The sequence below is a fragment of the Aedes albopictus genome, chromosome 2, assembly GCF_035046485.1.
Source record: "Aedes albopictus strain Foshan chromosome 2, AalbF5, whole genome shotgun sequence".
Taxonomy (NCBI): domain Eukaryota; kingdom Metazoa; phylum Arthropoda; class Insecta; order Diptera; family Culicidae; genus Aedes; species Aedes albopictus.
Window position 1 is genome coordinate 159,432,787 of NC_085137.1, and position 12,149 is coordinate 159,444,935.

At 44.1% G+C, this 12,149-nt stretch overlaps 1 protein-coding gene across 2 annotated transcripts; it reads left to right on the forward strand.

The window, feature by feature from the left end:
• The first annotated feature begins 333 nt into the window (after window positions 1-333).
• LOC109407255 (carnitine O-palmitoyltransferase 2, mitochondrial) lies at window positions 334-11,030 on the forward strand. Of its 2 annotated transcripts, none has more exons than XM_019680263.3 (3): window positions 334-626; window positions 681-1,456; window positions 9,723-11,030. In XM_019680263.3, exons 2-3 carry the CDS (start codon window positions 700-702, stop codon window positions 10,931-10,933), a joined length of 1,968 nt encoding a protein of 655 aa, XP_019535808.2. In that variant the 5' UTR covers window positions 334-626; window positions 681-699; the 3' UTR covers window positions 10,934-11,030. The 2 variants fall into 2 exon arrangements, with proteins under 2 accessions (XP_019535808.2, XP_019535807.2); XM_019680262.3 differs by having other exon boundaries at window positions 334-619.
• Window positions 11,031-12,149: the final 1,119 nt, after the last annotated feature.

Here is a 12,149-nt window from a genome sequence, read left to right on the forward strand (position 1 = left end):
TTGAGTTGATGGAATCGATGTTTTTGTTGGGTTGTTCCCGCTTGCTTCCATGTGAAAGGAATACCTAATTTTAGGTTTTTTTTCACCCAACCGAAATTTTGACTAGGTTGTATTCACTTAAATTTGAGTACTGTGCTACAAACTCAATTTTGGCTTGACGCACTGAACTGCAAAAGTTGGGCTGTTTCTCTCTTCACTCTCTGACAACATTAGAAAGAGCGCATGAAAAGGGAGACGAAAAAGAACTCAAAATTGAGTTTAAAAGTACCTAATTTTGAGTTTTTTAGTTTCTCCGTGTACACTATTTACTTCTCCATTCAATGGGCTGTGTGTCGGTGATATTCGACTGGTGGTGATGACGGTGCAACAGTAGTGGATTAGTGTATTTTGCATTGTTCTCCGTTGTTTTTCAGTGTCGTTATTTTTCAGTTTTGTGATTTACCTTCTACTTTTATCAGATTTTATCTAGCAAAGTTGTTGTTTAAGTCTATCAGTATCATTTTTGATAACAATAAGTAATTTTATCTGTCCGAGGGCAAAATCTCTCTTCTGTTTGGACTTTGATCAGTCTTGTTTTACCGTCGAATCATTCCTGTAACATTGTGTGCAGTATAAAGAGGTGAGAGGTACAATCGACGAGTGATTTATTAATATTCATTTGACCTGTTATCACTTTTTAGGTGCAATCCAACCCACAGTATGTTACGCATTACGCGAGGACCGTTGGCCACCTTCCGTCGTGGCAAGGCAACCACTACCGGAGAAGACTACCAGTATATGCAGAAAACTCGAATTCCTATGCTGCATTTCCAAGCCTCACTGCCAAGACTGCCAATACCAGAGCTGGAAAAAACATGCGAACGTTATCTGGCGGCTCAGAAGCCTCTGCTTATCGACGAAGCGTTCCGTAAGACGAAAGATAACGTTGAACGCTTCAAGACCACAACCGGACCCAAATTACAAGAACTACTCAAGAAGAAAGACTCCCAAAACAAGCACACCAGCTACATCTCGGAGCCATGGTTCGATATGTATCTGCGGGATCGGGTTCCCCTGCCAATCAACTACAATCCCCTACTGATGATGAATCCCGATCCCAAGCCGGAGTACAACAATCAACTCATTCGAACCACCAATCTCGTGATCAGCTCGCTCCGTTTTATGAAGTCCCTTCGCGCTCATCAGCTCGAACCGGAAGTGTTCCACATGAATCCGGCCAAGAGCGACACGGACACGTTCCGTAAGGTAACCGCCATGGCGCCGTCGCTTGTGGCCACCTACGTGGCTTACGCCTTCAAAGCTTTCCCCCTGGACATGAGCCAGTATCAAGGGCTGTTTGGTGCGACGAGGATTCCCGAGACGGGAAAGGATAGAATCTATAGGAATGAAAAGTCACGACACTTGTTGGTGATCCGGAATGGGAACATGTACTCAGTTGACGTGCTAGACGAAGCAGGTACGTATGGGTAGAATAGTTTCAACTTGGCAAGGGTGGTAGGTGAATTTACAACTCTTGTGCCCACGAATATTCCATACTTATGGTTGTAACATAGATTTACTTCAGCGCTGAACATATAGTCGAACACCTTCTTAGTCGTTATCTCCTATTTGAAACCCGCCGGGATATGGGCAACCTTACCTGACGTCTCCACTAGACACAAATGTCTTGCCATTTATGCTGCCAAAATGATAAAACGGTACAGAAATGCGCAGCATCGTTGCTTTTCTTGCGAACGGGGAGAGAACATTTCTGTCTAGTGGAGACGTCGAGTTAGTGAAGTTCGAGTAACCAGTCCCGGTGGGAACTGCGGTCGTAAACTTACACAGAGACGGGAGGGGTTTGCTTGGGCAAACTTTCTGGAACCCTACGAAAGCTAAACAGGGGTTTAGTAGGGGGTTGTGGGGCAAGATGGCCACACTGTCTTTTAAGCATTAATTTGCAAAACAAAAATATTTTCTGCATGGGTTGTGATTATAAACAATGCTTTATGTTTATAACGTGCGAAAAAGTTACTATTAGTTTGAAAAATATGCTATAAAATAGTGTTTGAAGTTTGAGTGTTCAAAAACAGTGTTTTCTTATAGTATCAGGCCATCTGATTTTAAGGATTAGTAATGAAATAACATCGTTTTAAAAATTATTTTTAATTTTTAATGGTGTCTATATGTGACTGTTGTTGAGCCTTAACAATAAAATTTCAATGTTTTAAATTAATTATATCATATAAAAAATGATAAACATATCGTAATCATTCGGGGCAAGATGGCCACCTGTAGTAAGGCCTATGTCGCCATCCAAAAATCAATCTAAAGCAGCCTTAAAACTGTTATTGATGTTTAGAGATACTGCAAAACCACAGAAAATTGCTTTTCATATAAGTTGAAGCTGTTAAAATTAACTACGATGGAGATGATACTTCTGAAAAAACTTTGAAGTTATTTGCTGTTGAACGGTGATTGGTTTCATTGAATATTTTGGCTCTGGATGGAAAATCATAGCTAAAACCGCTATAAGGGTTCGTTACAAGACGTTGAATTACAGTATAATGCATAAAAAGAGTTGTAATGTATTTCAATCGTTTCGAGAGAAACAAGTTTGCTGAAAAAATAGACCAAATCATAGAACATTTCCAAATAAATTTCTATCAATTTAATTTCAAACATTATCATAAAGAAAATGTTGGCAAATACCACACCATCTGTAGGCAAAGCGTTGTGGATGATTCGACCTTGGTTTATTGAACGTTGCTTAGGGATTAAAGCATACTAAACTAATTGTAAAAATTTAGCTCTGTGGCCGTCTTGCCCCGAAGGGGTGGCCATCTTGCCCCATATGGCAAAAATTCTATGTCGAAAGTAACATTTTTCAAATGAATTTATTTTGCATTCGTAGTGCAAAATAAAATGCTTTTTTGTGTTAATAAGATAGAAAAGACATGAAACAAAGGGGATGAGTGTTAAATATCCATATTCTTATGAAAGTATATGCTTCCAAGGCGCCTAAGCTTAGGGTGGCCATCTTGCCCCACAACCCCCTATTCAGCCCTGCGAGCCAGCCGTAAAAAAAGAAGCAACGAATAATCAACAAGAGAATACAAACCGATACCATTTGCAACGACCCCAGCGACAAAGAGGGATTGAAAGCTCGTTACTTGAAACTGCAGATCTCTCAATTTTATCGAGAGCACCCGCATACCTACTTGTCGATATACTGAAGCACCGTGGATTGGGTATTGTAGCTCTACTTATTATTGTTTATTTGTTGTGTGTGCATCAACAAGCAGCAACGTGCCCCAATGACGGTTGGTGTTAAAATTATATACATAATACAAAGAAAAATATGCTTGCAAACGAAACAAAACACATGTCAAAAGGTAAAATACGAGCTTAAATACTTAACACAGGCGTTGTCAGTTGATTCTAAATATTGTCCCGCTTATCTTTTATTAGAGTCCTGCGGCGGTCGTACGCTCGCAAGGCATACCGCCGCAGGACAGTCGAAAGGCATAACAAAAGAAAAAGTGGTCCCGCCAAAAACAAAAGCACGTGGGTTTCGCGAAGTGACAGATGTTTTTGAATGTATTTGTGACGAACGGCAAGAGTGGCTCAGTGGAATGAGTATTCTTGCTGTCAAAGCCCATATAATGGAATAATATACTTTAAAATCTGGTGACGCTGTTATGATTAGTGACTGTCGCGCTAATATCAGAAGCCAGAGGTAGATAACCGCCATATTGTGATTTGTCTTGAGAGGCATAATAGCGTTAAAAAACGAAGAGAATCTCCGACGAAGAGTTTCCCGGGCCAAATGGAAGTCCAAGATTGATGCGACTCTGTTGAAAATCCGTTGCAACCCGTGGATGGCGCCGTGCATCGCATAATTTGATCTTCGCAGAGGCAATCTTAGTGGAATGCTATTGCGAAGTGTACGTAGCTGAACGTTCAAATTTATTTGTTCCAGGATTGTCCCACAGTCTATAATACGTCCCTGTAGCGTGTCTGCAATCATCAGTGCTCTGGTCGTTTTCCTACGGTTACGGAGTAACTCGAGATCGATTAAACGACAGCGGTTTTCGTAGCTCGGTAGACCAATCGGATCCCTCCAAGGCGATTTTCGAAGCGCGAAACGGAGAAAGCGACGTTGAACAGATTCAATTCTCTCGGAACCGTTGCAGTAAGCCGGGCTCCAGACTGCAGAACAGTATTCAAGAATTGAGCGCACTAGGGAGCAGTAAAGAAACTTCAGGCAATGGATGTCGGAAAAATTCTTCGCTATTCTGAAGATAAATCTCAGAGCTCTGGAAGCTTTGTTGACCGTATACGATACAAGCTGGTGGTATGTCAGCTGGGAGTCCAGTATAACGCCTAGATCTTTGATACACGGAGAGACGAAACTACCCAAAAGTGAGTTCTTTCCACTCAACTTCGGGGTTGCGTGCGTCAAGCCACTTTTGAGTTGATGGAATCGATGTTTTTGTTGGGTTGTTCCCGCTTGCTTCCATGTGAAAGGAATACCTAATTTTAGGTTTTTTCACCCAACCGAAATTTTGACTAGGTTGTATTCACTTAAATTTGAGTACTGTGCTACAAACTCAATTTTGGCTTGACGCACTGAACTGCAAAAGTTGGGCTGTTTCTCTCTTCACTCTCTGACAACATTAGAAAGAGCGCATGAAAAGGGAGACGAAAAAGAACTCAAAATTGAGTTTAAAAGTACCTAATTTTGAGTTTTTTAGTTTCTCCGTGTATGGTTCACTCGCTCGATAGTGACGCCAAGCATGCTGTAGTCGAAGAGAACCGGCTTCTTTCGTCGAGAAAACGTGATGACGGAGCATTTCGTAGGATTGACAGTCATTCGGTTTAACAAGCACCAGTTGTAATTGTAATTGTTTTATTTATTCATAACGATAACCTATTGGATGTACCATATATAAGGTCAAGGAAATTGCAGTTTGGATATTTAGTTAGTGAAAAGTTCAATCTGCTGCTGAAGAAATTGACAGTCTGCAAGGGTGCGAATCTTGAGGAACATTTTGAGCTCGTCGGCATACGATAATCGGGGTCCTTCAATGATAAGATGGACATCGTTGAAATGCAGTAGGAAGATCACCGGTCCCAGGTGGCTTCCTTGAGGAACGCTGAAAGAAGCGTGAAAACGTTCTGATCTGAAATCTCCTATGGATACCATCAGTTGGCGATTGGAGAGATACGTCCGGAACCAGCGCAAGATATTAGCATACCGAATCTGTCGAGTTTAGCGATAGCAATGTCGTGGTCCAGCTTGTCGAAAGCAGCAGATAGGTATGTGTAGATGACATCGGTCTGCACGTGTTCATTCATACTTTTGATGATATACGATGTGAGGCACAATAAATTGGTGGTGGTAGAGCGGCTGACCGAAGAGCCATGTTGATTGGGGCAGAGATGTTTTGCTTGCAGTGCGAGATGACAGGCTCCATAACGACCAACTCAAACAGCTTTGGAATAGAGCTCAGAGCCGCGATTCCTCGGTAGTTGTTCACATCGCGTTTGCTTCCCTTTTTGTGTACTGGAACCATGAATGCAATTTTCCAGCAGGATGGGAAAATGCCACTGGAAATCGACATTTCAAATAAACGGTGAAGTGGTGCTAGCAGGTGGGAGATGTGCTCTTTCAGGAACACGGAAGGAATACCATCCGGCCCTGGGTTGAAAGACGACTTCAGTTTGGAAGCAGCTCTAGCAATCACTGTAGGTGTATTGGACAGCATCAACGGTGCAAACGTTCATACCATTTACAAGAACACACGATCTTCATAGGAGGCTTAAGCCTTCAGTACACGCTTTGCCAAGTGTGCAAACTTTTCCGCACGCATCAACCAACATCAAAGCAAACGTTTGACATTTCCGATGTTTTGTCAATGTTGTGATCGCTGTTGGCTTGCTGGGTTATGCGTGCGGAAAAAAATGCACGCTTGGCAAAGCGTGTACTGAAGGCTTTAGGTAAGGCTCAGGTTGGCCAGGAGGCAAACTTATATTGCTACCAGCTCAGTGCTTCTCCTTTATATTTTAATCTAGGTGCAAACATATTTACAAATTATTCTCATTAGCTTCACTGTGCTGTGTGATGCACCTGCAGCTGCTGTTCTACGCCCGATTGTCCCACGTTATATGGGAATTCCATATAACATGGGACAGTTATGCGTAGAACGTCAGTGAAGGATGTACCTACATTCCAACGCTCCTCATCACCTCATCACACACTCTGATTGGACGCATTAGTATCCATGGCCAACGTACACCTCCTGGATCTCAAGCTCTTACCTACCGAGCTCCCACTGGATCCCAAGCACATCTTAGAATTCAGCTCCTTCGCTATCGAGCTACTTCCGCTGCAAAGCATCTCCTGGCATCAAGCTCCTGCCGACACCGAGTACCTTCTGCCATCCAGCTCCTTCGACCAGCAGTCAGCCAGCACCGCACCGCCTCGATCACTTCAGCTCTCACAGCACAGTTCCATCAAGACACTAGATCCTCAACAAATGTTATGCCGTTTTTCTTTTTGAACCTGGGTTGGAACTGGATGAGATCACAGTTTCAACCCCAACCTGACTTCGGTTTCGCTTGTACTAAAGTTTGTTTGACGTTTGTTTGTTTACACATTTTCCGCCAATCCAGTTCCAACCCAGGTTCAAAAAGAAAAACGACATAAGTCCCTACACCGATTTTCGATGTTGGCACCTCGTCGGATGTAGGCCTCCTCGCTTCCAGAACTCCACCATGGCGTCCCTGGGATCATAACCTGTTGAAAACGAACACAGGGAGGCTTTTGTCCAATCCGCAGGCACTGACTGAGCTGTGTGATGCACCTCAAGGATGTACCGATACTCCAAAGTGAATGAGTCTGTAGGAAGTTATCAAGTCGGCTTCGTCGATGGCCGCTCGTCAATGGACCAGATCGTCACCGTGCGACAAATCCTCCAAAAACTTCCACCCTCTCCGACTCGCCAGTCACCCGGAAAAAATGTTCCTTCAGTTCTGGAAAATATATTATCCCCATTAAGCCTTTAATCGAATTGTCCGCGTGGTCTTGTAGTACCCCTTCAAGGTAAGAACCAGGCATTGCTATACATATTAAATGCTAGACATGACCCCATGGAATGCATTTGCATATGTAAAAGCTTTGCTGATGTGACTTTCCTATTAGGCAATTCCCTCATCTCATGTTTGTCTTCAAAACCTTGTCAAGCTTAGAAAATTGAAGTTAATAAACAATACATAACAAGGTTCGAATTCCCATAGAATGAGATCATTCATTCGCACTACAACACCATAGGAGGTAATATCACATTGGCTGATTACAGTACAAATGCGATAAATCTCCCTTTTCCCCCTATCCGCAACCCGGGGACGCGCCCTGTTGGATTCCGAAAGCCTCGGAGAATATTACAAACCTTCAATGGCATTCCCATACACTAACCCACATTGCCCATTCAGGGGTCTGACTGGGCCTATTACCCTCCCTCAGTTTGTAATATTCTCACCAACTTGGAATTATATTTTCCCGGCACATAAATGACTTCGACAAATGTTCGATATACTATGCAGCATCATGAACAGTTGTGCACTATATCAGATGATTTGAAGATCTGATTTTTACAGAATAATTGTTTGCCATTGATTATACATTAAGCTATTCCAATCATTACTGCAAAGCACATCGACCACATACCTAAAATCAAAGCTTCCTGGAAGATATAATCCAAGCCCAGGGATAACAGATCGTGCCCAAATTTTGCACAGTTATTTGGATCCTGAAATGGGACCTAAAAAGCTTAGATCTGATGGGTTGCCAGGCACGTTACAGAACAAGTAGACTCAGTCTTCCGGAGGAAGAAGCGCCAGCAGGAAGGACGAGATCGCGAATCGATGGAAGAGCTGTACCGCGCTAAGGACACACGGAAGTTCTACGAGAAGCTGAACCGCTCGCGCAGAGGCTTTGTGACACAAGCCGACATGTGCCGAGACAATCACGGGAATCTTCTCACGAGCGAGCGTGAGGTGGTGGCAGCATTACGATGAGCACCTCAATGGCGACGTTGCAAGTACCGAAGGTGGAGTGGTAACAGATTTAGGAGTATGTGCACAGGACGAAAGACTTCCGGCCCCTGACCTCCAAGAGATTGAGGAGGTTGACCGGTTGAAAAACAACAAAGCCGCTGGAGCAGATCAACTACCAAGCGAGCTTCTAAAATACGGTGGAGAAGCACTGGTGAGAGCACTACACTGGGTCATTACCAAGATTTGGGAGGAGGAAGTATTACCGGAGGAATGGATGGAAGGTATCGTGTGTCTACAAAAAGGGCGACAAGTTGGATTGCGGGAAAAATCGCTCGATCACACTACTGAGCACTGCCTACAAGATACTCTCTCAAATGTTATGCCACCGTCTATCATCGATTGCAAGAGAGTTCGTGGGGCAATATCAGGCTGGATTTATGGGTGAACGCGCTACAACGAATCAGATGTTCGCCATCCGCCATGTGTTGCAGAAATGCCGCGAATACAACGTGCCCACACATCACTTGTTCATCGATTTCAAATCGGCGTATGATACAATCGATCGAGAACAGCTATGGCAGATTATGCACGAATACGGATTCCCGGATGAACTAATACGATTGATCAAGGCGACGGTGGATCGGGTGATGTGCGTAGTTCGAGTATCAGGGACACTCTCGAGTCCCTTCGAATCTCGCAGAGGGTTACGGCAAGGTGATGGTCTTTCGTGCTTGCTGTTCAACATTGCGTTAGAGGGTGTAATAAGGAGTGCGAAGATAAACACGAGTGGGACGATTTCACGAAGTCCGTTCGCTGCTTGGTTTCGCTGATGATATTGATATTAGGTATAGCTCGTAAATGTGAGACGATGGCGGAAACGTACATCCTTCTAAAGAGTGAAGCCAGGCGAATCGGATTAGTCGTTAATGTGTCGAAGACAAAGTACAATCGCGAAAATCGAGAGGATACGGTGGGCGGATCACGTCATCAGGATGTCGGATAGCAACCCGACTAAAATTGTTCTCGAGAGTCATCCGACCGGTACAAGAAGACGTGGTGCGCAACGAGCTAGGTGGGTCGATCAAGTGGAGGACGATCTGCGGACGCTTCGCACAGTGCGGAACTGGAGACACACAGTCATGGACCGAGTGGAATGGAGACGGATACTATGTACAGCAGAAGCCACTCAGGCCTTAGTCTGATCGGTAAGTTAAGTAAGGGATATCGCACAGCTATTGAAGTGGAAGGAAGGCGTCATTTGTCCCATCTACAAGAGAGAACTACAAAACGAGCGCGGTATCTCCGAGAAGCTCATTAGGTTAGATTAATTTTCGGACGATCTGTCTAGTTCGTTCGAATCTCGCCAGGAACTACGACAAGGTAATAGACTCTCATACCTGCTGATCAACATTACCCTGGAAGGTGCTATGCGACGAGTCGAGGCACGATTTTTACGAAATCCAGTCGATTTGTCTGTTTTGCTGATGACATTGATATTAATGCTAGAACGTTTGGAACGGTGGCAGAATTCGAATTCATGATGAATGCTTAAATAGACTGGTCATGCTGATCTCCTTAATGTGTTATACTCAATCTATTGTATTGTTTGCAGAATTTTATTATATTATTTTGTCTTCAACATTACTAACGATAATTTTTAACAATTTCCAATCGACTTACAGGCAACATCGAACAACCGGAAACGCTATTGGCACGTTTCAAATACGTTCTCAACGACAACCGTCCGCCGTCTGATACTCCACTGGGGCTACTGACCACCGAAAACCGGGATACGTGGGCCCGAATTCGATACCATTTGGGTGAGATAGGAAACGAGAAAGCCTTACGGACGGTTGATTCCGCCCTGTTCTGCCTTTGCCTAGATAACGGCTCCATCGATTCGGAAAATCCTATTCCGATGATACGGGACTTCCTGTTTGGCGACGGTACCAACCGCTGGTTCGATAAGTCCTTTTCGCTCATAGTGTCCAAAGATGGGACGGCCGGTATAAATTTCGAGCATTCCTGGGGTGACGGAGTGGCCGTGCTCCGGTACTTCCAGGAAATCTATAAGGAAACTACCAAGAGGCCCTTTGTGGAACCTACTGTGCAACCAAACGACGCCAATCGTAGCGAAGACGTGGTACGCTTGATTGAGTTTAAGCTGGATGACAAGATCCGAGAGGGCGTCATTGCTGCCCAAAATCACCATAACGCCGTCATCGACGCCCTCGATATGAACTACATGAAGTACGAAGGTATCAACAAGAATATCTGCAAGAAGCAGAGAATTAGTCCGGATTCTGTAATGCAGCTGGGATTCCAACTAGCGTTCTACAAGCAGCATGGCAAATTCGTAGCGACCTACGAATCTTGCAGCACTGCCGCGTTCCGTCACGGACGAACGGAAACCATGCGGCCTTGCACAATGGCTACCAAAGAATTCTGCGAAGCAATCGAGCGAAAGCAGAATCCCACTTCGACCGGCGAACTCAGGGCCATGATGGACAAGTGTTCGACCATACACGGTCAGTTGACGAAGGATGCGGCCATGGGACAGGGCTTCGATAGGCATCTGTTCGGATTGCGGCACACGGCGCAAACGAACGATATCCCGACGCCGTGCATCTTCGAAGATCCGGCCTACGCCGCCATCAATCATAACATCCTTTCGACCAGTACGCTCTCGTCGCCGGCACTGCTGGCCGGAGGATTCGGTCCGGTTGTTAGGGATGGGTACGGCATCGGGTACAATATACAGGACGGGTTTTTGGGAAGTGTGGTAACGAGCTACAAACCGGACCGGAACGGGCGCGAGTTTGTGGATTGTTTGCGAAGTGCCTACGAGGACATCGCCCAGGTGCTCAACAACTCCAGCCCACCGTCAAAGTAGATTTTGAGGGTTTGGAATTAAAGTTAATGTATGTTTTTATTTGTATTTTTTATTATTATGTTTGAACGGATCGTAAATTGATTGATAAATATAATCGTTATTGGAAATCTTTTCTAAATAGTGTGAATTTTTTGTAAAGAAAATCCAAATTTGGTTGAAATTATCATCTCCATATCAGAGAGTATGGAACAGAATCATATGCGAAGGTTTTACGAAACTGTCCATGGCGTGCGGAGAACAGCGTCTTCTCAGTCATGTGCAACGACTATGATTAAAAGATTCTGATACATAAAGCAATGGTGGTTGCCAAATGGAGAGAGCACTTCGAGGAATTGTTCTTCTTTGTCTTCTTTGCATAACGTCTGCACTGGCGCAAAGCTCGCGTGTTCTATCATTTCCACAGTTATTAACTGAGAATTTCTTCTGCCTAAGTCCATTTTGCAACGTGTGACAGGCACGTAGGGTATTGGTTCCCTTATTAAGCATGTGGTTCCCATTTTCATCCTACGAAAAACAAAGGATTGAAGCACTGTTTGTTTTGTTTCTTATTTTTGTATTTTTTGTTAGAAGTGAGCACGCATGAAAACAAAAAGAACGGAATCAATCGGTGCCGTAATCGCTTGTTTTCGAATAGGATGAAATTGGGAGCATGAGATTACTGATGGCACACAAACCCAAAAAGTATCTTTTGCCCAAAGAATTAAAAAAAAAAACTTAACGAAAACCTTCGAACTCGTCACCTTCAGCATGGTCATGCCAAATACCTACGCCTTTACAGCTATGGCTACAGTGGCCTAAGAATTGTTGAACGGTGGGAATGGAGAGCGGCAGACAGAATTCGAATCGACGGCGACGGACAGGTTGTGAAACCTTCTACGCTAGACAAGGTCAAGACAGCCATTAGAGGACTGAAGTACAACAAAGCTGCTGGGAATGGCGAACTCCCGGCTGAGCTTCTCAAGCACGGTAGCGAGCAGGTGTACACTCTGAAAAATTTTCACGTCTGATTTACGTGAAAAGATAGGTAGTTTTCGTCCACCATATTTTTCACGTAACCTCCACCGGAATGTCAGGTAGCTAGATAAATTTGAGCTTCGCTAATCGACGTGATAAGTCAGGTAAACTTGACATACATTTTACGTACCGTTTACGTGAAATGTGGGTGAGTGCTACTGAAATTTTAGGTATCTTCTACGTGAAAACATGAATAGTTCTA